This window comes from Culex pipiens, chromosome 3, assembly GCF_016801865.2.
Source record: "Culex pipiens pallens isolate TS chromosome 3, TS_CPP_V2, whole genome shotgun sequence".
Lineage (NCBI taxonomy): Eukaryota > Metazoa > Arthropoda > Insecta > Diptera > Culicidae > Culex > Culex pipiens.
The window spans coordinates 100,754,704-100,781,498 of record NC_068939.1 but is presented as its reverse complement, the minus strand read 5'-3'; the positions used below and the strand labels follow the sequence as shown (position 1 = coordinate 100,781,498).

The 26,795-nt window shown below is 36.8% G+C and overlaps 1 protein-coding gene across 1 annotated transcript in view; it reads left to right on the top strand.

The window, feature by feature from the left end:
- The window catches only part of LOC120427294 (uncharacterized), a 147,006-nt gene that overhangs the window by 50,143 nt on the left and 70,068 nt on the right, over positions 1 to 26,795 (top strand). Inside the window, exons 3-5 of the mRNA XM_039592146.2 lie at positions 18,959 to 19,638; positions 23,624 to 23,731; positions 23,805 to 23,906. Of these exons, the coding sequence (XP_039448080.1) occupies positions 19,179 to 19,638; positions 23,624 to 23,731; positions 23,805 to 23,906 (670 nt within the window). The 5' untranslated portion in view covers positions 18,959 to 19,178. The remainder of the gene's footprint in view (positions 1 to 18,958; positions 19,639 to 23,623; positions 23,732 to 23,804; positions 23,907 to 26,795) is intronic.

Genomic DNA, 26,795 nt, shown 5'->3' with positions numbered 1-26,795 from the left:
TAAAAAGCAAATATAGCAACATTTGAAAAAATATTTTAATTAAATTAATTTTCCAAATTATCGTATCTTTGGCAGGTTGAGAATTCGGTTCTATTTCCATCGAATTAATTTCAGTTTATTTCTTTACTTTATCAACAAACATATAGTTTTTTAAGGGTCTGAAAAGAGTTTTGGGAGATCCTTTCAGCTGTGACTAATACTTTTATATTACATGATACAATAAAACAATTAAGTAAGGGTTTCATGGACAGGAAAACAACACGCAAAAAACCTATCGCTATTGCTGGGATTGAAGGGAGAAATTGTCAAATAAAAAAAAAATTGGCAAAACTTTTGATAGAAACTTGCTTGCTCACTTTCTTCTGACCTGAGCTATTTTAGTGCTTGATTTTAGTTGAAAACGCTTTTTAGAAGCTAAAGCGCTGATATTTCAACAATAGGTGCTGGGTGGAAACACGTGCTGTTACTCTAATTTTGATATTCGGAATTGTTCTAAAGTAAAAAGAAAATATTTCAATTTAAACACTTAGTTTGCTGTGTGATATCTTGTTTTGAAAATATTTAACATCAAACTTTAAAAATCGATTCGATCGAAAAGTACTAAATGGTCGTTGTCACAAGCACACAACAGACGACTTTTGGCAACAAAAAAAAAGAAATTGTGTGCTTAGTTTTTCTATTCAGAAAACCTGAAAAATACCCTTTTTAACTTTTACAGGATCTATTCTTCGGGAAAACAAGCAATCATTGGATTGTTAATCTTGTACGCAGTTCGATTACATCGACCAACAAAATTTCTGGGCAGGCTCAACTCGAGGGGAAGAATGAAGTTTTCAAAATTATTCAGACAGGGCCGAATGATTTTTCTCCAAACTTTGTTTGGAGAATTAGTGCTGTTCGCTACTCCCACATATTTTTTGTAAATTAGATTATGCAACTAGTTATTTTAATCCCGATGATGCTTTATTTTTAAACAAAAAAAAATTTCGCTAAATATTTCGAATCATCCCTCTACATCACAGAATCAGGCCAACGCATCACAACATACAAAGTCCCTTCTTACTTAACCTTAATTGTCCGTAATCATCGACTCATCATCCCAGCTCTCTTCCACCTCGACTGGGTGCAGTGATTATAAATCGATCAAATAATAGGCCTCCGATCGCTCAATTACCCGGCTTTTATCGGCTGATTGTACACGTGCTTATCGTCCCGCTCATCGTCGTCGTCGTCGTTTATCCACTTTACCACCCCTGGAATGGTCTCGAGTGATAATGTAATCAATTTCCCTCTGTCAACCGGTAACTCCGACGATGGCTTGGCAGAAACAGTGCAGTGCAATTTTGATTAGATTCGCGTTGAATGCTGCTCTTAATTAATGGCTCTTGGGTTTAAGTTGTAGCATTTGATGACGAACAAAACGGGATGAAGATCCACGCGAGGAAAGAAAATATGTTGAGGGACGGAGTTTGTCTGATTGGTTCCGAGGTAATCGTCTGGGAGTTGTCGTTTGTAATTAAATCTTGCGAGCATTTTGCATGCTTCAGGATATCCCGTTGCTCTTATTGAATTGATGATTTTAGCTGTTACAAATCATAAGGCTGGTGCAAGCAAAGAGTGTTGAATAAGCAGCATTCCAGGACCACACTAACGCACACAAAAAATAAAATTCTGATGATCGAACATTATGGATAAAATAAAACGATATTTTGATTCATTGAGTAAAATTATGACCCCAAAAATGCATAAAAATGCTCTGAGAACAAGTAAACCAAGATGGCGGCCAATATGGCGGAGGTAAGATATTTTGAATGCTCATTTTGTAATGCAGCAGTTTGCACTTAAATTTGACTGATTTTGGTTTGCTGAACTTGAATTTGATTTCAAAAATAAGGAGAGGAAAAAATCATTGAATCGAGTCTGTCGAAGACTGTATTCATAATTAAATCCAGTTCTTCAATAGAGTCGTTGAAGGAGTTGACCTTCACAAGTATGCTACAACTTGCCTAAAGATTGAGCTACTATAAATTAAGACCTTTTCACAGCATTCCAGCAACCGGAACTTTTGAAACCAGTTCGAAAACCCCTTCAACCCAGTTTTGCCTGGAAGCTTTTGGCCGACTCGGTAGCATTCACAATCGACCCATTCTTCTAGCAAACTTCCCTATTCAAACGCACTTGTTCAGCATTATACTGAGAGCCCGGTTTCCAGTCGGGAGCCAAATAGGCCGATTGCCAATAGATTAGCTCATCCCGACGTGCTATCCCTTCGTGGAGGCTCAGATTTAAAGCCCACCAGAAAGTACGTTAGAGATGATATCATGCAGAGGTAATTGTTTGAGATCGGACTATCTTGATATTGGAACGCATCCCGACTACTGTCCCGTTGCTGCTGTTGCTGATGCTGGTCCCCAGATATTGAGGTCCCCGCGGACCTTTTGGAGTCTGGCAAGTCCAGAGTTTATATATGGAGAATAATTACCTGCAGTGCCGGGTACTTGCCACGAAGTATCCAACCTGAAACAACACGTACGATACACACACGTGGTTGGTGGAGAGAAAAAAAACTCCCGCCATCAGAGAGTCTCACTTCTGTTTTACACTTATCGAGATTGTATTATAATCTTTCAATAAACTCAATAAAAGCAGCCTTCTTTTTTTTTGCGCGCGCGCGTTAGCTCTCTGCCACTTCTTCCGTAACTGGTCACTGAACGTTCCCGAACGGTGGCAGGAAGATCGCACGGTTTGGCGCGTTCGTTTGACTGGAACGAGTCGTAGGGGAAAAAATAAACAACATTTTTGCAAGCCATTTTCATCAATAGACTCATCTAGCTGGACTACTCACACACACACACGCGCACAGAATAGTCCAAAGTTGGTTGAAGGGTCTGGTATTGATTTAAGGCAAATGATAAAAATTGCAAGGGAAATGCCTCACGATTAATAATAATTGCTCCTAATTGGTCAGTAGAGGATGGAAGGGAGCTTCTCTTAGTTCACATTTAATCGTCTTCGACGAGAGTCCGTTATCAGTGCGAGGTGATCGGCACTAGCTGGGTAACAAATTTATTGGAAATGGTGCGAAAAGGGCTCAATTGAATTATTTCTGCTACGCGTTGGGGTGGAAATGCAATAATTGAGCAAAACCAATTTGAACCAATCTGCGGCGGCATTTTGCAAAGGAAATCTCGACTTGCGTGGTTCGCATGCTCGAACTGAATCCTGGGTGGCAAATAGGCGTAATTGATATTTGATTGAGTATAGTCATCTCACATATTCGGAACACCCACAAATACGGAACACTTTTGTGATAATTTGTCAATCGGATGAAAATTTGTCTCTCGACCCTGCTATTTTAGGTCCTTGGCTAGACAATTTACTTGCTATCTCACTAGTAAAACTAGTTTTTTAAACAAAATACTGCATTTTAAAACTATTTTGTCCAGCGCACCAAAATACTATTTTTAAATTTCCTGTTCCATACTTGTGGGTTTTAATTGTAACTCCCATATTTGTGGAAGTTATTAATTTAACTTATGTTTCACAACAAAAAAAATCAAGCAAAAATAAAGCATTATAAAGCTTAGCAATTGTCTACGTTTCCGCGCTTTTTTTTTGCATTTTGTAATTTGGCTCAATCTTTTAAAATGTGTATCTTTTGAAGAAATTTTCTAATCAGTTTGGTGTCAAAAATCTTTTTTTTTATATTTTTAAAATTTTTGATGTGTTTGAGTTGGCTAAAACCGCAACTTTTGAGCCATGCAAAGTTTGGTTAAAAATGTTGCCTATCATTTAAAAAAAGATCAAATCTAGAGTTCTAGAGATCCTATCAACATTTGAAACACTGTAGCTTATAGGATCTTTTCGAAAAAAAAATTCTAGATATATTCAATATTACGCCCTTTCAAAATGATAGAGTTGTTCCCAAATTTTAAAAATATTTCCTATCGAAAACATTAATGTTTTTAAAGGAAATTATATATGGGTCATTCCATCTGAAGCGGAACAGCATTTGAAAATTACCCTCTCCGATCCTGCTCAAATTTGGCAGAGCTGTTGATACTGTCAAAACATGCAAGAATCCCGAGTTTCATCCAAATCGGACCACCCCCTCCATTTTTGTACCTCCCCAAAAAATCGACTTTTTGGCGATTTTTGACCAAACCTCCTAGTTTCAAACGGCGATAGCTCAGGAACCACAAATCTTAGAAGGTCGGTCTTAGACTCAATTTTGAAGGAAATTGGACGTAGAATCCATTTCCGTGATCAAAATGTTGATTTTTTTTTCTACCTGTATTGCGCAATTGAAAACTTTAAACGACTGTATCTGAAAACACCCCAACTTATTCTTTTTTATTTGACCTCACCATCGTGTTCCCCGGCCAATTTTACATAAGAATCACTCATCGACAAAAATGAATATGTTTCGTTCCAGAGATATCGAATTTCAAAGTTTTGTGTTTTCGAGATTACCTACATCAGCTTCATTCGCCGCATCTGCTAGAAGCACACAGGCGGACTGATCAATAACTGCTAGCTGGTGTTCTGGGAGATGATTAATTTAATTTATATTTTTATAATTTTACGCAAATATTTATTCAAATGGCTAATAGGGGAAATTCTCGTATGTTTGGCAGGTTAAATCCTCGCTCCTAGTTTCGTCCAATTTGCTCATTTTCACTATCTAAACAACACATTTTGCAAAACTTTTGATAGAAATATGCTTGTTCACTTCTCATTGAGCTATTTATCACTCGATTTCAGTTGAAAACGCTTTTAATCAGCTGTAATTGAATGCCAAAGCGCTGATATGGCAACATTAGAGGAACGCTGGGATTAGATGCTGTTCCCCTACCTTGATTAATCTATTTTTGTGAAAGGAATATTTATTGGGTTATTTTGAATGCACCGTTTTTTTACGTGTTGCTAAGCGTTTTAGAGTACCTCCGAGGCCATGACCAGGGCCTTTATCATGGGCGGTAGCAAAATAATGCCATTCAGCAAAAACCCCAAAACCTGCTTTATTATTATTATTGTTATAGTTTATTATTGACACATTGCCATGATTTGGCAAATCTGATTTATGGTTTAAAAGATTGATCATATTATTTAAATCAATCTTTATATTGTGAGCCAGCTCCATTTGATTAAAAGATGATTTTGGTCAAGGTACATTTAATTTAAAAAAATCCTTATACGTGAGGACAGCAGCCGTATTGTGTTCCAAGAATCCAAGAATGAAAGAAGAAAAAAAAAACTGTGTCGAAATCATCGCAACTAAATTTGGGGAATTAGCCGCTTTGCAGCAGATCAAACTTTGTGATTTTCTTACATTTTTCAGTTTTATACTTTCCAGAAATCCTTTTCCTACTCTTTGTGATCATCCTTCACTAGAGTACAACGTATCAACAAATTTTATTCATTTTAATTCATATTTTTTACTCAATAATGTATCGTGCACTTATTGTTCAGTGTTACTATCAAGATTAGTTGCATTTTCCTGCTCGCTCCGTCGGAATCCAATTCTGCCCTTTACTTTGTGTCTTTATTGCTCTGTCCTGTGGGTTAGCACAGAAATTCACTTCATTCATTTTTTTTTAGCAGATACACATTCGCGATTAAACTGCAGTTTCCTACAGTGTTATACAGATTATTTATGATGAAATATTATTTCAATTTCAATGACCAGGTAGCAGTTATTGATCAGCCCGCCTGTGTGCTTCTAGCAGATGCGGCGAATGAAGCTGATGTAGGTAATCTCGAAAACACAAAAAATTCGATGTCTCTGGAACGAAACATATTCATTTCTGTCGATAAGTGATTCTTATGTAAAATTGGCCGGGGAACACGATGGTGAGGTCAAATAAAAAAAATAAGTTGGGGTGTTTTGAGATACGGCCGCTTGAAGTTTTCAATTGCGCAATACAGGTAGAAAAAAAATCAACATTTTGATCACGGAAATGGATTCTACGTCCAATTTCCTTCAAAATTGAGTCTAAGACCGACCTTCTAAGATTTGTGGTTCCTGAGCTATCGCCGTTTGAAACTAGGAGGTTTGGTCAAAAATCGCCAAAAAGTCGATTTTTTGGGGAGGTACAAAAATGGAGGGGGTGGTCCGATTTGGATGAAACTCGGGATTCTTGCATATTTTGACAGTATCAACAGCTCTGCCAAATTTGAGCTGGATCGGAGAGGGTAATTTTCAAATTTGCACTTTTTCGTGCACAGTTGAGATGGAATGACCCATATTTTTGTGAAAAATAAGCTATGAAAAACATTGGCATTTTTCCGTGTATCATTTTTTCTAAATAGTCATCATCAATCCCTACAACTTTGCCATAAACACCAAACCAGTCTTAGATTGTGTCCACGTGGTTTATGGATGCTCGTTTACCAATTTCTATGATTTTTTAAATATTTGGGAATCTCTATCTCTCTCGAAGACAAATTGGACAAACAAGATGGTTAGCAATGGAGTGGTCGATCGTTTTTGTCAACTGAGCAGTTCTCTAGGATTTCGGTCAATCGATTTTTTTTGTATTTTTAAATCCGACTGAAACTTTTTTGGTGCCTTCGGTATGCCCAAAGAAGCCATTTTGCATCATTAGTTTGTCCATATAATTTTCTATACAAATTTGGCAGCTGTCCATACAGAAATGATGTATGAAAATTCAAAAATCTGTTTCTTTTGAAGGAATTTTTCGATCGATTTGGAAAAAAAAGATACACGGTAAAAAAAATTTGGTTATTTTTTATTTAACTTGCTATCACTTAAATTTGATTTGGAAAAAAACACTTTTTTTAATTTTTTTTTTTTTTGATATGTTTAAGAGGACATAAAATGCCAACTTTACAGAAATTTCCAGGTTGTGCAAAAAATCTTTGAGCGAGTTATGAATTTTTGAATCAATACTGATTTTTTTTCAAAAAATCGAAATATTGGTCGCAAAAATTTTTCAACTTCATTTTTCGATGTAAAATCAAATTTGCAATCAAAAAGTACTTTAGTGAAATTTTGATAAAGTGTGACTTTTTTGTAAATAGTTACAGTTTATCATTTTTTTAAATTAGTGCACATGTTTGCCCACTTTTGGAAAAAATATTTTTGAAAAGCTGAGAAAATTCTCTATATTTTGCTTCTTCGGACTTTGTTGATACGACCTTTAGTTGCTGAGATATTGCAATGCAAAGGTTTAAAAACAGGCAAATTGATGTTTTCTAAGTCTCACCCAAACAGCCCACCATTTTTTAATGTCGATATCTCAGCAACTAATGGTTCGATTACCGTAAACCGGGGTGACTTTGATAGGATTTCAATTTGTTTTTAGAATATTTTCCAACAGGTAAGGTTTTTCTCAAGATTATTATTTTTAAAACATGTACTGGGGTAGGCCACACAAAGTCCATGCACTATTTTGGAAAAAAAGTTTTTTCAATAGTGTTTAGAAAAATAGTTACGTTAAAAATTCTTAGTTTTAATTCCGGGGTGACTTTGATAGTCATAGTTTTTCTTGTTAAAATCATATTAAAGATGTTCAAACTTTATTTGTACATTAAATGTACCATCACTAAAGTAGCTGATATAGTTTGTAAGAAAAAAAATCAATGTTTATGTTAAGTTAACTAAGTTTATAAGCTTTTTAACAAAATACATATAAATTTTAGGTAAAATTGTTAAAAAGTCGGAATTTTGCCTGAAATTTGTTAAAACTAGTTTTGTTTATAAAATTATCGATTTATATTGCATTTTATACTGAATTCGAAGCACGAATCACAAGTTTTCACATTTTACATGAAATTTGTTCAACTGAAATTGCCTATAAATTTGGAGATTTTTTTTAGTTGTGTTTCAAAAACACATATTATTTATTATTTACAAACTTATTTAACCTTCTCCTAGTGAAAAATTGTCCAAAGAATCCGAAAATGCATTCCGTTTTCCGATTAAAAATCATGATCATTGAGAAAATCATGACACTTTGAGAAGTTTAAAATAATTACTTCCATCAACATTTTCTTAACTATAGTTAACTAACTTTATAAACCTTTCAAAAATTTATGAAAAGTTCTTCATGAGGTACTTTGAACACTTCTCTACCACGGTCAGTATGTTTCTGAACCATTCCGTACGTATTTTAATTGTACTCTTCATTTTGCGGAAAAATCGCAAACCTATCAAAGTCACCCCGGCTATCAAAGTCACCCCGTTTTACGGTATCAATGATAATATATGAGGGTAATTCTCTACCAACTCACACGAAATCGGGAAAAGTTGCCCCGACCCCTCTTCGATTTGCGTGAAACTTTGTCCTAAGGGGTAACTTTTGTCCCTGATCACGAATCCGAGGTCCGTTTTTTGATATCTCGTGACGGAGGGGCGGTACGACCCCTTTCATTTTTGAACATGCGAAAAAAGAGGTGTTTTTCAATAATTTGCAGCCTGAAACGGTGATGAGATAGAAATTTGATGTCAAAGGGACTTTTATGTAAAATTAGACGCCCGATTTGATGGCGTACTCAGAATTCTGAAAAAACCTATTTTTCATCGAAAAAAACACTAAAAAAGTTTTAAAAATTCTCCCATTTTCCGTTACTCGACTGTAAAAAATTTTGGAACATGTAATTTTATGGGAAATTTAATGTACTTTTCGAATCTACATTGACCCAGAAGGGTAATTTTTTCATTTAGAACAAAAATTTTCATTTTATAATTTCGTGTTTTTTCTAACTTTGCAGGGTTATTTTTTAGAGTGTAATAATGTTCTACAAAGTTGTAGAGCAGACAATTACAAAAATTTTGATATACAGACATAACGGGTTTGCTTATAAACATCACGAGTTATCGCGATTTTACGAAAAAAAGTTTTGAAAAAGTTACTTTTTGCGTTTCTCTTTGTTTCGTCGTCCGTGTCTGTCGCGGGTGACCATGAACGGCCATGATCGAAGACGACCAACTTTTTGAAAACTTTTTTTCGTAAAATCGCGATAACTTGTGATGTTTATAAGCAAACCCGTTATGTCTGTATATCAAAATTTTTGTAATTGTCTGCTCTACAACTTTGTAGAACATTGTTACACTCTAAAAAATAACCCTGCAAAATTAGAAAAAACACGAAATTTTAAAATGAAAATTTTTGTTCTAAATGAAAAAATGACCCTTCTGGGTCAATGTAGATTCGAAAAGTACATTAAATTTCCCATAAAATTACATGTTCCAAAAATTTTTACAGTCGAGTAACGGAAAATGGGAGAATTTTTAAAACTTTTTTAGTGTTGTCTTCGATGAAAAATACGTTTTTTCGGAATTCTGAGTACGCCATCAAATCGGGCGTCTAATTTTACATAAAAGTCCCTTTGACACCAAATTTCAATCTCATCACCGTTTCAGGCTGCAAATTATTGAAAAACACCTCTTTTTTCGCATGTTCAAAAATGGAAGGTGTCGTACCGCCCCTCCGTCACGAGATATCAAAAAACGGACCTCGGATTCGTGATCAGGGACAAAAGTTACCCCTTAGGACAAAGTTTCACGCAAATCGAAGAGGGGTCGGGGCAACTGCTGTGTGAGTTGGCGGAGAATTACCCATGAAACATTTGTGAAATTTTCCGATCTTTTCGAAAACAATATTTTCTAAAATTTTTAACCAAGACTAATATTTTAAAAGGGCGTAATATTGAATGTTTGGCCCTTTTTTTCCAAAAGTGGGCAAACATGTGCACTAATTTAAAAAAATGACTATTTTCATTACTATTTTCATAACTATTTTCATAAAAGTCACCTAAATATGGATTTAACTTGAAAACGGTGCACTTTATCAAAAATTTACTAAAGTACTTTTTGATTGCAAATTTGATTTTACATCGAAAAATGAAGTTGAAAATTTTCGCGACCAATATTTCGATTTTTAGAAAAAATCAGTATTGATTCAAAAATTCATAACTCGCTCAAAGATTTTTTGCACAACCTGGAAATTTCTGAAAAGTTGGCAATTCATGTCCTCTAAAACATATCAAAAAAAAAAAATAGTGTTTTTTTGCAAATCAAGTTTTAGTGATAAAAAGTTAAATATAAAATCACCAAATTTTTTTACCGTGTATCATTTTTTCCAGTGTAGTCCGTATCCATACCTACAACTTTGCCGAAGACACCAAATCGATCAAAAAATTCCTTCAAAAGATACAGATTTTTTAACTATCATTTATCATTTTTGTATGAACAGCTGCCAAATTTGTATGGAAAATTATATGGACAAACTAATGATGCAAAATGGTTTCTTTGGGCATACCAAAGGCACCAAAAAAGCTTCAGTCGGATTAAAAAATACAAAAAATAAAATTGAAGAAAAAAGACCGATTTCGTAGAGAATTGCTCAACTTCAGTAGAAGATTTAGATTGAAAAATTTGAAATTTATAAAAAAAAAAATAAGCCCAATAAAAACATTTTCTAGAAAATGCTAAAACACATTTTACAAAAAATGTATATAATAAAATTGCTTAGTACTAATTATTGAAATATTTTAAAAACATTTGTAGAAATTCTGGCATCTATTTTATCAAAATTACACCCTCTACACACAAGATACTAAAAGTTTCAGGAGCTCTTCAAGAAAGCTATATCATAGCAGTTGGAAAACAGCAGGAAAAAACTGTCTTCAAGCTCTCTTCAAAACTCTTGAAGAAGGTTTGAAAAGAATTTTATCGTACCACGGTCCTAATCGCTATGCGCTGTAGCTATCTTGAAGAGCTCTTGTAAAGCTCCTTTGTGCTACTTGAGCAATCAAATCCCGCCATTTGATGGTCTTCAAGATAGAAGTTAATAAAACTACTGAAAATGAAAGAAACACAGAATAACATAAAATAAGTGCTATCTTTTTTTCATAAGACCACACATTTTCCCAAATAACTAGGAGGTAACATATCAAACGATTCGAAAAAAAAGATATTCAGGATTTAATCCTATATTGCCTTTCAGTAATTGCGATAGATTTTGAAAACTGTTTTGTACAGCACTATCTTCAATATCTGACTCAAAAGCAAAAATATGTTAAGAATATTCGATAGCCTCATACGAGTTTTTTTTTTATTTCTAAAACACCTACATCTCACCGAGATTGGCGAGCACGTGCAACGTTGGGCCGTTTATTCTAATGCTTTACGTAACGGTATGTCTATAAAAGTAATTGAATTTACCATATTACGATTCTATATTTCATCACGAAATGTGCCCGTTGATTCTATTAGGGGCCACTTGAAGCCGCCTATCATCGCTGCCACGCTGTGCCTTCCTTTTTAGCACCAGATTCGATTCAGCTCCGCTAAAGCCCTTGGACGTTGGAACGCTGCTCTACATGGCACTGACCAGAGCGAGTCTCTTCTAGAAAGGAGCGAAGCAGACGCATCTCGTCTTACGGGCTCATATTGGAGAGCATAAAAACTAGATTAAATCCACGCAAACACGTATCTAGCCTAGCCTAACCGACCTCCGCAGTCTGGATGACGATCAAGTCTCGAACATGCTCGAAACCTGCGGGAAGATGCACCCGTATGGCAAGAAGTGCATTCCTTCATAAATTAATTTTTCATGTACGTTTTTTTTTCCCGCGAAAACTGATCGACAGCGTCGCAACGACGAAGATCGACCACGCTGCGTGCTGTCATCGCCTACTGTTTAGGGAAGCTGGACCTAGGCGCAATAACTCATCCTGCCTACCGCCAGCCAGTCCATCGAGGTGAACTGGTTTCGCGTCGAAGCCTACTACTTCGCGTTCCAACGCGGACATCAGTCCGGCCTTATCGGTCCACTTTGACGACGAAGACTTGTTGTGATAACTTTTAATTGCCACAAATTGCGCACCACATGCAATGCGCACGTTTTAAGTAGCGTGGCCCCCCTAACTCAAGCTTGATTAGCTCTATTTATGCGAGTAGCCAGCGGCGGTCAACCTCGATCGGGAATGCATCATTTAATTTTGTAATAAATACACGTCTTCAAACGAAGTCCCCACAAGCGACGGTCATTTTCACTTGCCGTAATCACCATGGTTACATGGGGCGTTAATTTCATTCATTGGCTACCACGATGATCACCGTTGCATCGTCAAGCGAGGGTTGCTTGGATTTGCGTAAACAATTTCCTGTGGGACCAGTTTTCGCCCAAGCGTTATCAGCGCCGCCTGCTGCGATCAGGAAAACTCGTCTGAAAGTCAAACAATACATCATTTCTAATGTAAAAGTGCAGCTTTGAGCAAATAGAAGCACCAATGTATTGTATGTATAATATCTGATGTTGGAGGAAAATGGCAGTTGAATAGGGCATGAATTGTGCAAAGGCGATATTTGTTATTCGTGTATGTTTGTGGAAACATCATGTTTATGCGAATGTCATCGGTCAATGTCACTTTGAGATCTGTGTGGACTTTGACAAATAGCCACGTTTGCAATCTTGAGTGATATGAACTTTTTTTTTTGTTATGTTATAATTTAAATTATTCTATATAACTTTTTTAACTTCTTTTTTATTTCTTTCAAGTACCGTAAACCGGGGTGACTTTGACAGGATTTCAATTTGTTTTTGGAATATTTTCCAACAGGAAAGGTTTTTCTCAAGATTATTATTTCTAAAACATGTACTGGGGTACACCACACCAAGTCCATGAACTATTTTGGATAAAAAAAATTTCAATAGTGTTTAGCATAATAGTTACGTTAAAAATTCTTAGTTTAAATTCCGGGGTGACTTTGATAGTCATAGTTTTTCTTATTAAAATCATATTTAAGATGTTCAAAATTTATTTGTACGTTAAATGTACCATCACTAAAAAGCTGATATAGTTTTAAGAAAAAAAAATCCATGTTTATATTTAGTCAACTAAGTTTATAAGCTTTACAACAAAATACATATAAATTTTAGGTAAAATTTAGGTAAAAGGTCGGAATTTTGCCAGAAATTTATTAAAACTAGTTTTGTTTATTAAACAATCGATTTAAATTGCATTTCATACTGAATTCGAAGCACGAATCACAAGTTTTTACATTTTACATGAAATTTGTTCAACTGAAATTGCCTATAAATTTGGAGATTTTTTTTAGTTGTGTTTCAAAAACACATATTATTTATTATTTACAAACTTTTTTAACCTTCTTCTAGTGTAAAATTGTCCAAAGAATCCGAAAATGCGTTCCGTTTTCCGATTTAAAATCATGTTCATTGAGAAAATCATGACACTTTGAGAAGTTTAAAATAATGACTTTCATCAACATTTTCTTAACTATAGTTAACTAACTTTTTAAACTTTCCAAAATTTTATGAAAAGTTCTTTTTGAGGTACTTTGAACACTTCTCTACCACGGTCAGTGTGATTCTAAACCATTCCGTACGTATTTTAATTGTACTCTTCATTTTGCCGAAAAATCGCAAACCTATCAAAGTCACCCCGGCTATCAAAGTCACCCCGTTTTACGGTACTTTCAATCAAAAACACAAACAGCCGTTATCTCTTCATCTGTCCTTTTTATAGTCACGAATCCTGTTTGCTCCGCCCAATCGTCCGTGGGATCGATATTTAATGAGTCCGAAAATTCATAACCATAAAAATTAATGACCAATTGTTTCAACCAAAAGGCACCAAAAAAATATTTCACTTAACCATCACACCTGTAATCAGATTCACTCTCAGTGCATCAGCACCTCCACTCTTCTCGTTGGCCAAAGTGAAACTTACCTCCAAGGCTCTTCTCCGAGTTATCGCGCTTACTTTTGGCATGTTTCAGTTTGGGTTTCCATTTAATCATCGGTTGTCATAAGCCTTCATCATCTGTCGAAGATCAACCAATCGTGGCCGGCTGCTTCGAAACTGAAACACGCGAGACCGCGTTGTCCGAACAGGTATTTCCATGCCGAATTTCTTCCTCCCTCCATATCAGATAAGCCAACCAGAATGAGGTGAAAAAATTTGGGTAGGTGTGCCCGAACAAGTTTACACGTATCGATAAACGGATCTTAATTTGTACTGCGATGGAAAGGAACACCCCGACGACGACTCCCACTTTGCTGTGAGGAAAAGAACATCAATATTCATCAAAACTAATCGTCTGGGCTGAATACAAGTTTAATCTTGTTTAATCTAATTTGTTATCAAATAGAGTCAATAGACAATGTTCCGGCTAGTGTATATTTCTCAACATGATTTACAAATTGAAGGGAACGATTACATCAAGGCCTCTAGCATTAGTTCGATTTGACTTATGAAACTAGGCTCAATACATTTTTAACGATCATCATGACTTTTAATACGCTACACTTTCTCAATTCTTACTTTCATTTCACGATTTCACGCAAATACCACAACATATCTCAGAGTGTAGAGGATTTTATTGATATTTCTCAGTCATTAAACGAGAAACATCAATCCACCGAATTTTGGCAGGTTTCATTTTGCCGGATCAGGATGTTTAAACCAGTCCAGTCAACGGTTGTTAATCCGTCGATATGAATTTGCAAAAGTTTTATGACCCGGTGGCGACGAAAGATTGGCAATTGATCGCAGGAATTTGTGGTGTTTAGCCTTTTGGTAGTAAAACATTTATGGCAAAAAATGGCAGATGTTTACATTTGAAAGTGGAACATGGATTCACGTTTGATTTATTGGAACATTTGGCTTAAGGTGAAAAGGGAAGGCATCGCCATATTGATACGACGACTCGAGTTTATGGAAGCATCTTTGAGGATAACGCCGTAATTTAAACAAGTTATGGTTAGTGGAGACGATAAACAACAAGATTTCAAGCAATACGTTTCACCTTAACGCGAAGACTTCCATCATTGCCATGATTTTTCGTTCAAAGATATAGATTTTGCGTCGCTATCAATATTTTGACAAAATTCCTTCTACAAGTTGTTTAGAATAGTGCCCTACACATGCTGATACTTTCTGGCAACGAGTATCCCATTCCTTGCGAAGTTATGGAAATCGTCATTAATCAATGATTGCCAACTCGACGTCGTCGTGCTATCTTGTCGCATCCGCCATTTTGACGTTCCGAGAAAAACGCGTTTTAATGTTTGACCTTGAATATACAAAAACGAGAGCACGCAATGTAAACAATAACAAACACGTTTTGTTTGGCTGACCATTCTGTGCATTGTCCCGAAGTTTGGTTGAAGTTGGTTGCTGGAGTCCCGAGTTATAATTACAAATGTTTACGGTAGCCTAGCTTGTACGTGCGACAAACGCATCCTGACTTTCCTGGCCTGAAATCCCTTTGGCCTTTTGTCGCACTTACATCAATTTTCATGGAGTGACAAGTTAGCACGACAAGATTGAAACTACTTTCATATGTAAAGTGACAAAAATGCACGGAGTTTTATCGGTTTTTGTTGAATATCTCAGGATTGAAATCGAATTTTGGGGATCTGTGAAGGTCAAAAGGTGAGGCATTGCGAGCTGCACAAAATGGCGTTCTTAACTCAATTTGGCCCAAAATGCACGTACGACAAGTTAGCACGATGGCGACGAACTAGGACTTCAAGGACTGTACCACAAAATTATATAAATTTTCAATGAAACTTCCTCCCTGGTTTAGCACCAGTGAACTTCATCAAATAGCCGAAGTTGACACTTTGGATGTTATGTCCAATAAGATAATTTATGCATTTCGACAAAAATCATTGCAGTCTTCAGCTGCATTGATCCGCTCTTTATATAGTTTATAAGTTAGTTTTAAGGTATCCCTTTTCCTCTTTGTACATGTAGGACCTCCTACATTTGAAATCACTGAATAGCGAAAGCTACAATATTTCATGAATAAATGAAAGTTGCTAGTATTTAAAATTGAGGTGAAAAGTCATCGATTGTGATTGGACACTCAATAATATTTTAACTGAATGAATGTACATGGAAGAGAAAATCAAAATAAATATAAATAAAAAAAATATATATAAATTTTCAAGAACAATTGATTTAGATCAAAAATTCCTTCAGTGGATTCAACAATGCAACAACTGGCACATGCTGATTCAATTTGGTGCAGAAGTTCGTTATATTAAATACAGAGCATTTTAAAGTGATGATACATTTTCTTCGAAAATGATCATATAAAAGACTTACATTTTAGAAATCCTCTATTCCCGAAATCTCATTTGCTGTTTAAAACATAGTTTTTTTTATTCAGGGGTGTCAAATTAATTAAACGGCTTATCATTTAATTCAACTAGGGTAAATTCTCGTATCTTTGGCAGGTTCAGCACTCGCTCTTAATTCCATCCAATTTGCTGATTTTCACTTTTTAAACATCTAATTTAGCAAAACTTTTGATTTCTATCAAAAGTTTTGCAAAATTTGACTTGCTTGCTCACTTCTTATTGAGCTATTTATCACTCGATTTCAGTTGGAACGCTTTTAATTAGCTTTAATTGAATGTCAACGTTCTGACCAGCCAACATTAGAGGCACGCTGGAATTAGGTGCTGTTCCCCTACTTCAACTAAGATTAGAATCTATTACACAGAAAAAAATGAGGGTAAGATTCATTTGGGAATGGTGACAGATTTAGTGTCAAAAAATGTGTAATATCAGAAACTGGTGAGATTTCATCAGTTTCTTTTTACACATTTTGTATTAAAAATTAGTCAAATAAAGAGGTAATATTCAACCAACCAAATTTTCAGCCTGCCAAATTCATTTTTTTTGCTGTGTAGGTCTTACAATTAAATTACAGGAAATTTAAAATGCATAAAAAATCTTCAAATTTTCGAATAATTATGTCACGATCACGATACAATTTATAAATCTCAAGAAGAAACAAAAATTTAACAAAAACCTAAACCAAAACCAAAGTTGAAAAGCGCTAAAGAGATGCTGCATCACTTAAAATGTAAAGAATGTAAAACTTAACAAACCCCATAATATAATAACTTGAAGTAAAAAAAAGTCAAAATGTCACGAAAACAAAACTTTGCCTTTTTTAGAGTCGCTGAGCACAAATTTGACTTCAAACATGCTCTAAAGTGACATGGAAATATATAATCTAAGGTGGCGGCCAATATGGCGGCTTCGAATAATCAAACTTCAGATAATTGACCTTCGGACAATCGAGGCTTCAAATAATCGAGTCTGGACTGTGATTCAATTTATCAAAAAATGTTCAATTTAACCCAACCCAAAAGTACGAAAAAAAATTATTGCACCTTTTTTCTTCTCATAACTCAATTCACAAAAGAATAATATAGTTGTGTGAAGCGATAGTCGTTGCGAATCAATGTTCTGGTCATCGAACGGAAAACAAGACTAAGATATAAATATTTCAATTCAATAAAAAAGGCGACGGATGTGAATGAAACAGAATAACATAAATTTGAATTTTTTGAAGAATGTTCGAAATTTTACACCTATATTTTTATAGTTTTACCATAAATAAACTTGATAAAAGTCAATGACATTGATATGAATGAAACAAAATTGAAATTGAAAAATATACTCGTTGCAAGGAAATATAATGTTTTTTTTTTTTTTACTGATTTAATAATAATCATAATATTTGTGTATAGTTCAATCTTTCTGTTCAAACAAGTGAGAACCAGTTCACAAAATTTCAACCAAGTCAGCAAACTCTCCCAAGGGTTATAAACGATTCCTTTAATTGGTCATTTCGAACCAAACCGCCCAACATCCCAACAAAATGTTTCAATTTGCCCGGACCTCTGAGACCCAATTTCGCGGTTTCTCACCGTTTCCCACCTGGGCGTGCGAGTGTGTTAAATTTAAACTGGAGCACCACCTTCCAATTTGCATATGTAATCCGAGAGCGGCCAAGTCTGGCCCCGCCATCAGAATCGTAAATATTTATGGGTTTTGCCACCAAACTGCTGCTTCCATTGCTTGATGCTGATTGATCTTACCCAGAAGCCATGTTTTGAGTCCGAATTACTGCATGTCGGAGGGTTGATTGAATTGCTTGCACATGAATAAATTGACTGCTGCAAGGCAACTTAATCGCCCTGGTGAAGTGATTATGCTCGATAATCATTAGGCGGTGTACGCTCTTATTAAAGGGTACTCGTGAAATGACATTGTTTAGAAATTTTTGAGAATACAGCAAATCCAACTCCAAGAACGGAGCCAAGAACAAACCCAAATTGAATCATTACAGTATCGCTGATCTCCAGGTCATTGAGCATGACATCAGCCATTCAACTTAACGACCATTTGCCGCGACCCGATAATAATTATTATCGGTTAACCATCCACTCCGTCGCCGTCGCCGTCGCCGTCGCGCCGTGGTGAATGGAAGAGAAGAAACTTCTGTTCACACGCACCACCGTCCCATCGGCGCATAAATATTGGCCGGCAGCAGGTCGCTCATTTTTCAAACCAGAAGAAAGACTAATCTGACAAATTACACACCAGTTCAGAGTTGAGGACCGAAGATGATCTGTTTTGTGCGTGTGGATTAACATTGTATAATTGCCGCGATGGATTGGTAGCTGAGAATTTCTTTAGAAAATCGGTATTTTTGTAAGCTTTTTAGAGATATTTTTGATAAGGATTAGATCAATGGTTTCACACCATGTGGATGAAAATGATACATAATTGTCACCTTGTGAACCCAAAACTGCCAAATAAGTTAAATCTATCTATCTTTTATGTTAAAATTGAAAAAAAATCGTTGGTAATTATATACAGTTTTACATTAATCAGAATTGTATGGAGAATTGAATGAACATTACAACACACAAAAAAATAATTTGCAGAGAACTTCTCAGCACAGATGCACCGCAATAATCATTAATCAAATTGTTTACAACATAATTATCGGAAACTTCAAAAATTACTATTTGAATAAAAGAAAATTTATTCAAACACGCCAAGGCGTAATTTCGGGTCTATTGAGCATTCATTTGGAGAAAAGGTTAATTTCCCCGTGCTAACATTTGTTCTCTTCTTTTCTTTCGCATTTACAGGTTCTTCTCGCCCGATGGTCACCGACAGACAGATCGTACGAAATAATGGCTAAGGTGGCTCCACGAGCGCCACCACCGGTAGCAAAACACGAGCAACCTGACGCCAGATGAGCCAAAGACGACAGCCTCAATCGAATCGTCCGACGAGAGCCGTCTCCCTGCGCCATGCCAGCCAGAGGAGGAGCCAGAAGACCCAAAAGACCCAAAATTGACGATCAAAATGCTGAAATCGTTGGTCTTGCCACGATACTTCAAGAAGAATAATTATAACATATTAACGCCCCAATTAGCGTCCTCCGACGTGGACCCACGACCGTCGTCAGCACCCACTTTACGGCACGGCAGCACTCGCAAATCCTCGCGATGGTTCCGGGCACCACGGTTGACCTGTTCTCCGCTGACCCGGTGGCATCGCCGACGGCGCGGTTTCTCGGTGCTGCCGACGATGCTGGTCGTCGGCTTGGTGCTGCTGCTGTTGGCCACCGGACCGCCGCTACCTGGTGGCACCGGTGTGGCCCTGTGCCAGGCGGCGGCTGCCCCGACCCCGGCGGCCAAAGGCACCATCTCGAACTACGGGGCGCCGCGAACCCCCGGCCACACACGTGTCGGCGGGGTTGTCGATTCGGCCAGGATCGCCAACCTCACGCGGCAACACGGCGGTGATCTGTTTTATGCATTTGGTGAGTTTCTAATGGATTCTAACACGCAAACTCCACTTGATTGTATGGCCCAGATTTGACTTCAGACTTGACCCTTAGAACACAACAAAAATGTGTAGGACCACAGGCAAACAGACTTGACCCTTAGAACACAACAAAAGATTGTAGGACCACAGGCAAACAGAAGTTAATCTCTTTCGAATTTCAATTATAAACAATTTAGTCATTTTTAGTGGTTGAAAACTCAACACGGCGAGTTTTAACGCAACCCTCGAAAACCGCATATAAATCATTTAAATTCAAATAAAACCGTTAAATTACGTAAAAAGGGAAAATCAAATTTTTCACCAAAACAATTAGGTAAATTAGTATATTTCCAAACACAAAAGATGGCATTACTTTTAAAATATGTGTACCAATATAAATTTCAAAAAAATATTTTCCACATTTTCCAATTTGTATGACGTGTCAAGATAAGCACGATCATTTTGATGAGAAATTAGTTTTTGTTTGAAAGTGGGGCAAGAGGAACAATCGCTCTTACGATCGTTATTCTTACAATTTTGATATTTCAAGTATGAGCAATTGTTACTAGCAATGCAATTTGTTGATTCTACAACCACATTTACGGGAGCGAATGACCCATAGGGTTAAAGTTCCCTTAATAAAATTGACAACAACTACCACATAACCGCCATAACGAAGCAAACGCCACGGGCACTAGATTGAATGGTGTTTGTTCAAATCCTTCGATTTCTTATCAAAATTGTAAAACACAAAATAAGGCTTACGACAGAATTTGATTATAAGTCACCGCGGACTTAGCAGAATTAGGTAAACAAAATTACATAAAAAATCGAACAATAAAAAAAAACATGCGTATTCTCCAAATGATATGAGCCGTCTACAAGAATGTGGAATCGCCTGTTTCATAGCCATAAAATGTGTAATTTGGAGAAAACGCATGTTTTTTTTAATTGTTAGATTTTTTTTTGTTAAAAATTTAACCTAATTCTGCTAAGTCCGCGTTGACATAAAATCAAATTCTGTCGATTGCATCGGATTCGGGGAAGCTTTTCCTATAAGGCTTCATCCATAAAGTACGTCACGCAAAAATCAGCCAAAATTTACCCCCCCTTCCCCCCTTTGTCACGCTTTTCCTATACTTATAACATGCAATGTCACAATTGCTCAGACCCCCCCTCCCCCCCTAGAGCGTGACATACTTTATGGATGACGCCTAACTCATAGATGAGTTACCGAAGAAATATCGGACTTAGCTTGTCACAAGTTTTGTTTTGTCGCCGGGTCCGGTGGCGCAGTGGTTAGCGTGGTAGCCTCTCACCTCAGTAAGGCCTGGGTTCAATACCAGACGGACCCGGTGGCATTTTTCGAGACGAGATTTGCCTGATCAGGCCTTCTATCGGATGGGGAAGTAAAACGTCGGTCTATTTGCGTAAAAGAGGTTTTGGGTGACTCACCACACATAACCTTCGGACGCCTAGAAATGAGCAGAAACAGGCAACAGAGACCACAAAAGACCCAGGGGTCGTATAAGAGAATTACTTTGCTTTTTTGTTTTGTTTTTTTTTTATAAATATATCTTACAACAACTTAAATTATAAAATGTTTATCAAACAAATGGAAAATTCCGTGAAATTTTGCTGAATAATTCAATAAAAAAAAAATTAATGTTTTTTTTGTGCTAGCAACTTTTTTTTTGGTATAGTATTTTATATTTTTTTGTTAGTTTTTGCATTCTAAGAAAATAACCCTTACCTCACTGAGGAAAGACTATAAAATCACAAAAAATGAACTTCTTAGTACGAACTCCTAGACCCACCTTCACGTATATATATCGACTCAGAATCAAAACCTGAACAAATGTCTGTGTGTGTGTTTGGATATGGATGTGTGCAATCAATTATCTCAGCACTTGATGATCCGATTCGGACCGTTTTGGTATCATTCGATTAGTCTTGGGGTCCCATAAGTCCCTATTCAATATTATGAAGTTAAGATTGTAAAAAGGGTGGTTTTTATAAGAAGAAACCCGCCATGCTATACATTTTTAGAATGGTATTTAAAAGACCTTCCCAAAACATCGAAGATCTGATAACCCTATCCAAATTTTTTAGCACTTAAGTGTTATTTATACACTTTTTTGAGGCCGGGTCTCAGATATTTTGATAAAAAGATAAGTGGATCCATCAAGCGACCCATCGTAAGATTCGCAATCAAAAGACCTTGAGCCTAAATGATTGAAGATTTGATAACCCTCTCAAATGTATATTAATGTGAGGAAGACATCAACCACCTTAAGGTGGATAAAGTAACGTTTTTGTCATTATAACCCATCAAGTCTGAAAGGGTAAAATAACTTGTAGGGTTTGTTGAGTTAAACAAAATGTCAACATTAACTAATTTTCGACCAAAATGATCGTTGTTACAAGTTAGCACAATGCAGACGATTTGCTATAGATTTTGTTTAGCTCACGTACTGTTTACAGTTATTAAGTTATAAAATAAAATAATCATAAATAAGGTAAAATAAAGTAAAGTAACGTAAAGTAAAAATACAAAAACAAATAATTATTTTAAAAGTTCGGTTAAATACGGAATTTTAAATGCAAATAAACCTATAATTTGTATTGTTCCCAAGCTTGTTACTTATCCACAATCTCAAAATATTCACTTAACTTTGTCATAATAATTGTCCGCCGCGTATCAAGTAACCGCATCAAAACGACCGAACCTTCACAGCCTGCTTGGGTCCATCGATCGGCGAAAAGACCGCGCACGTTCAGGTCGAAATCTCCGACAATGTCATCGCGAAAAATTTGCATTTAGAGCAGAGTTTATCGTCACGATAAATCACTCGCGAGCGCGTCGTCAGTTCACGCTCATCGCGGCAGTTTTTTTTATTCGTCCATGAGGTTTAATTATTTTTCCACATAAGTCTGTCAACCGGTCGTTCGGTCTGTCGGTCGGACAAAAGGCCATCAGCCACCAATTTCCAGTAGCACTCAACCCAGGGCCACAGAAGAAATGTAATTAGCATAAATTTTTTACTCCGAAATTCGTCAACCATGGCCAACTTGGATGAGCCACGGGTTGAGGACATTTCACCTTTGTCCGGTCCCGGTCATCATCTCGGGCGGTGGTCGTCGGTCAGTCGGCGGCGGCGCTTCCGACTTTGAGGCCATCGCATCTCTGCCGAGGTGATTGTTTAGATGGCATCTGAGTTGTCGTAAAGTCGGTAGTCCGATGACCGCGCGCGGGTTTCCTGCCGGGAAAAGACAAACCTTGGCGCGTGATTTGACAAATGAGGTAACAATTGGCTTCTGATGATGATGGTGATGATGACGAGTGGCCCCCCGACTGACGCCAAGGCAGGGATGGAATTCGATTATTTATCGTTCGAGGGTAAATTGGGCTTTTGTCTGCGTGCTCATCAGCCACATGCTAGTTCTATGTAATTTTAATTTATTCAATTTAAATGCTGCTCATCTATCCACAATATGCTAGCATTTGTCGAATCGAGTCCAAGGTGTGTGAGAGCAGATGAACATTGGATTTTACACGATGTGATCGTTAGGGTGGCCAGTTGTTCCTATTTAAGATTATTTAACTAATATAGCTTGTTTTTTGAATTATTATAAATTGCAAGTAGATGATGTGAAAAAAATCACAAAAGATACACCCTAGCCCACCAAAACGAGGCCATGTAATTACTGAATTCCAAATAGTTTGACCTGTACATCCTCCAGCAATTTATCCGATAAACGAAATTATGCTTGATATTGTTGAAAATGTGAAATGCATTGGCCTTTGGCAATTATTATTTTTGAGTTTTGTATTGTTATTTTAAGCTTTGCCTTTTTTACAGCTATTTCCAGTATATTGATACATTTTTAAATACCATCGAATTGCCAATTTTTAGTTAATATCTGTAGAAAAGTACAGAAGTGCAGCACCTACTAATTTCATAATTTCTTTTTTTCAGAAAATGAAAAATGTGATACAGATACCTGCGTTGGTTTATCGAGCGGCACAGCTGGTCTATCGATTGGTATAACTCCCATCGCCGGGCAAAATAGTATCAAAGAAATAGGTAAGTGTTTTAGCCACAAATTGCCCACCAACCTAATTCACCAATTTCGAACCTTTCCTCCTCTTCCGGACAGACATGCTGACCGCCGAATCGGAAACCGAGTGTAAGTGCCAGTGTCTACCGCATCTGGCCACTTACCGCGAAGATCTTGGCATCTGCGTGGACGACGTACGAGGTAAGACTTTTTATACCACAGCAGCGTGTGGGGATCATTTGCATTAGGCGTTGCTGAACTTGACCGTAAATAACACCACCTTCGATTACGATCAATAAAAAAGAACGTCCGTCTGTCTGCCACAAAACCCGTAGGATGGTGGTAATCCATTTCTTGATGGGCCTTAAGTTCCGAAAGGGCGCTGCCGACTGCTGTCGGGTGGTACACTTTTATGGAACGAGATTTGCCCACCTTACAATGTAATCTCTTGTTCGAGCGTATTGAAACTAGAGTACATCGCGTGGATGGGAATTAAACGTGCGCCGGTTTGGATTTTTATTAATTTATGGTGACTTTGCATTACATTGTTGCTAGTCAGATTATGCCTTGGATATGCCGGTAATAACTTTAAATACGCGCAGTTTACAGCGGATACTAAACGATATGCAATTGAGCAATTTGATGGTTATCTATCCGGTTGTTGACCGTGCTCTGCAATACAAATGAAAAGCTTCGGCTCAGTAAAAGATCAATGACATTTATCTAGTTTGATGTAAGTCATGGCATCATGATTGTCGTGGCATCATGATTCATGATTGATGAGCATTAGGGCAATTCGCTTCTTGTTCATATTGCATGCAATTTTTGGGTTGTATGCAACTGCGATAAACCGCCCATAATCTCAATACAAGCATGAGCAATTCTCTACCAAAACCGGAAATGGATTTTATTTGTATTTTTTGATTTGGCTCAAACTTTGTGTGGACCTTCCCTATGACCAAATAAGCTATTTTGCGTCATTGGTTCACCCATACAAGTCTCCATACAATTTTGGCTGCTGTCCATACAAAAAAAATCAAATTATTCGCTCTACAGCATTGCCTTGGCGTTCTCGATTGCGAGATTCCTACTCGAAACTAAGTGTCCGAAGGCTTGATTGTTGAGGCAATTGCAAACCTCTTTTTACACCTTAGCTTCCATCCACCCCGGGATTCGAGCTGACGACCTTTGGATTGTTAGTCCAACTGCCTACCAGCGACTACACCGAGGCAGGACCCAGGGAGACGACTCCTACACCTGGACTGAGCTAACGACCTAACCTTTTTAGGTTAGTCCGGGGCCAACATTTACTTCCCGTCCGACGGAAGGCGTGATCAGACAAATCTCGTCTCGAAAAATGTCACCGGGACCGTCTGGGATCGAACCCAGGCCGACTGGGTGAGAGGCAATCACACTTACCCCTACACCACGGTCCCGGCTTGTCCATACAAAAATGGTATGTAAATATTCAAACAACAGTAACTTTTGAGTGAATTTTCTGATCAATTTGGTGTCTTCGGCAAAGTTGTAGGTATTGTTGAGGACTTTTGAGAAAAAAATAGGTACACGGAAGAAAAAAAATTGCAGATTAATTATTCAACTTTTTTTTCACTAAACCTCAATTTCCCAAAATACGTATATTTTGATTTTCGAGATTTTTTGATATGTTTTAGGGAACAAAAATCCGCAACTTTTGAGCCATAGAGAAACATGGTCAAAAATCTGCCGCCGAGTTATGAATTTTTGAAAAAAATAGTGGGTTAATTCTCCGGCAACTCACACAGCAGTTGCCCCGACCCCTCTTCGATTTGCGTGAAACTTTGTCCTAAGGGGTAACTTTTGTCCCTGATCACGAATCCGAGGTCCGTTTTTTGATATCTCGTGACGGAGGGGCGGTAAAATCGCGATAACTCGTGATGTTTATAAGCAAACCCCTTATGTCTATATATCAAAATTTTTGTAATTGTCTGCTCTACAATTTTGTAGAACATTGTTACACTCTTAAAAAATAACCCTGCAAAGTTAGAAAAAACACGAAATTTTAAAATTAAAAATTTTGTTCTAAATGAAAAAATGACCCTTCTGGGTCAATGTGGATTCGAAAAGTACATTAAATTTCCCATAAAATGACATGTTCCAAAATTTTTTACAGTTGAGTAAAGGAAAATGGGAGAAATTTTGAATCTTTTTTAGTGTTTTTTTCGATGAAAAATACGTTTTTTCGGAATTCTGAGTACGCCATCAAATCGGGCGTCTAATTTTACATAAAAGTCCCTTTGACACCAAATTTCTATCTCATCACCGTTTCAGGCTGCAAATTATTGAAAAACACCTCTTTTTTCGCATGTTCAAAAATGGAAGGGGTCGTACCGCCCCTCCGTCACGAGATATCAAAAAACGGACCTCGGATTTGTGATCAGGGACAAAAGTTACCCCTTAGGACAAAGTTTCACGCAAATCGAAGAGGGGTCGGGGCAACTTTTCCCGATTTCGTGTGAGTTGGTAGAGAATTACCCAGTGATTTTTGGAAAAAATCGAAGTTTCATGCAAAAACAAGTTTGACATTATTTTTTAATGCAAAATTGAATTTGCAATCGAAAAGTACTTTACAGATTTTTTGATAAAGGGCTCCGTTTTCAAGATATAGCCACCGAATGCTTGATTTTAGCGAAATATTTGCTGTTTTTCGATTTTTAAAAATAGTGACCATGAGTGACCATTTCTAAAAATATTTTTTTGAAGAGTTCAGAAAATTTGCTATAAAATTGTCTAAGAGACATTGAAGATTGAGATAGAGCCGCTTTAAGAAAAAAAACACGAAAATTGAAGTTTTCAAAATCTCAGCAAAACAACCTACCATTTTCTAATGACGATATCTCAGCAACTAATGGTCCAATTTTCAATGTTGATATACGATCTTTTCGAAAAAAATATTTTGAAAATTTTCAAATCAAGACTAACATTTTAAAATGGCCAAACATTGAATTTTACGCCCATTTAAAATGCTAGTCTTGATTTACAAAATTTCAAAATATTTTTTTCGAAAAGATCGAAAAATTTCACGAATGTTTTATGTATTAACATTGAAAA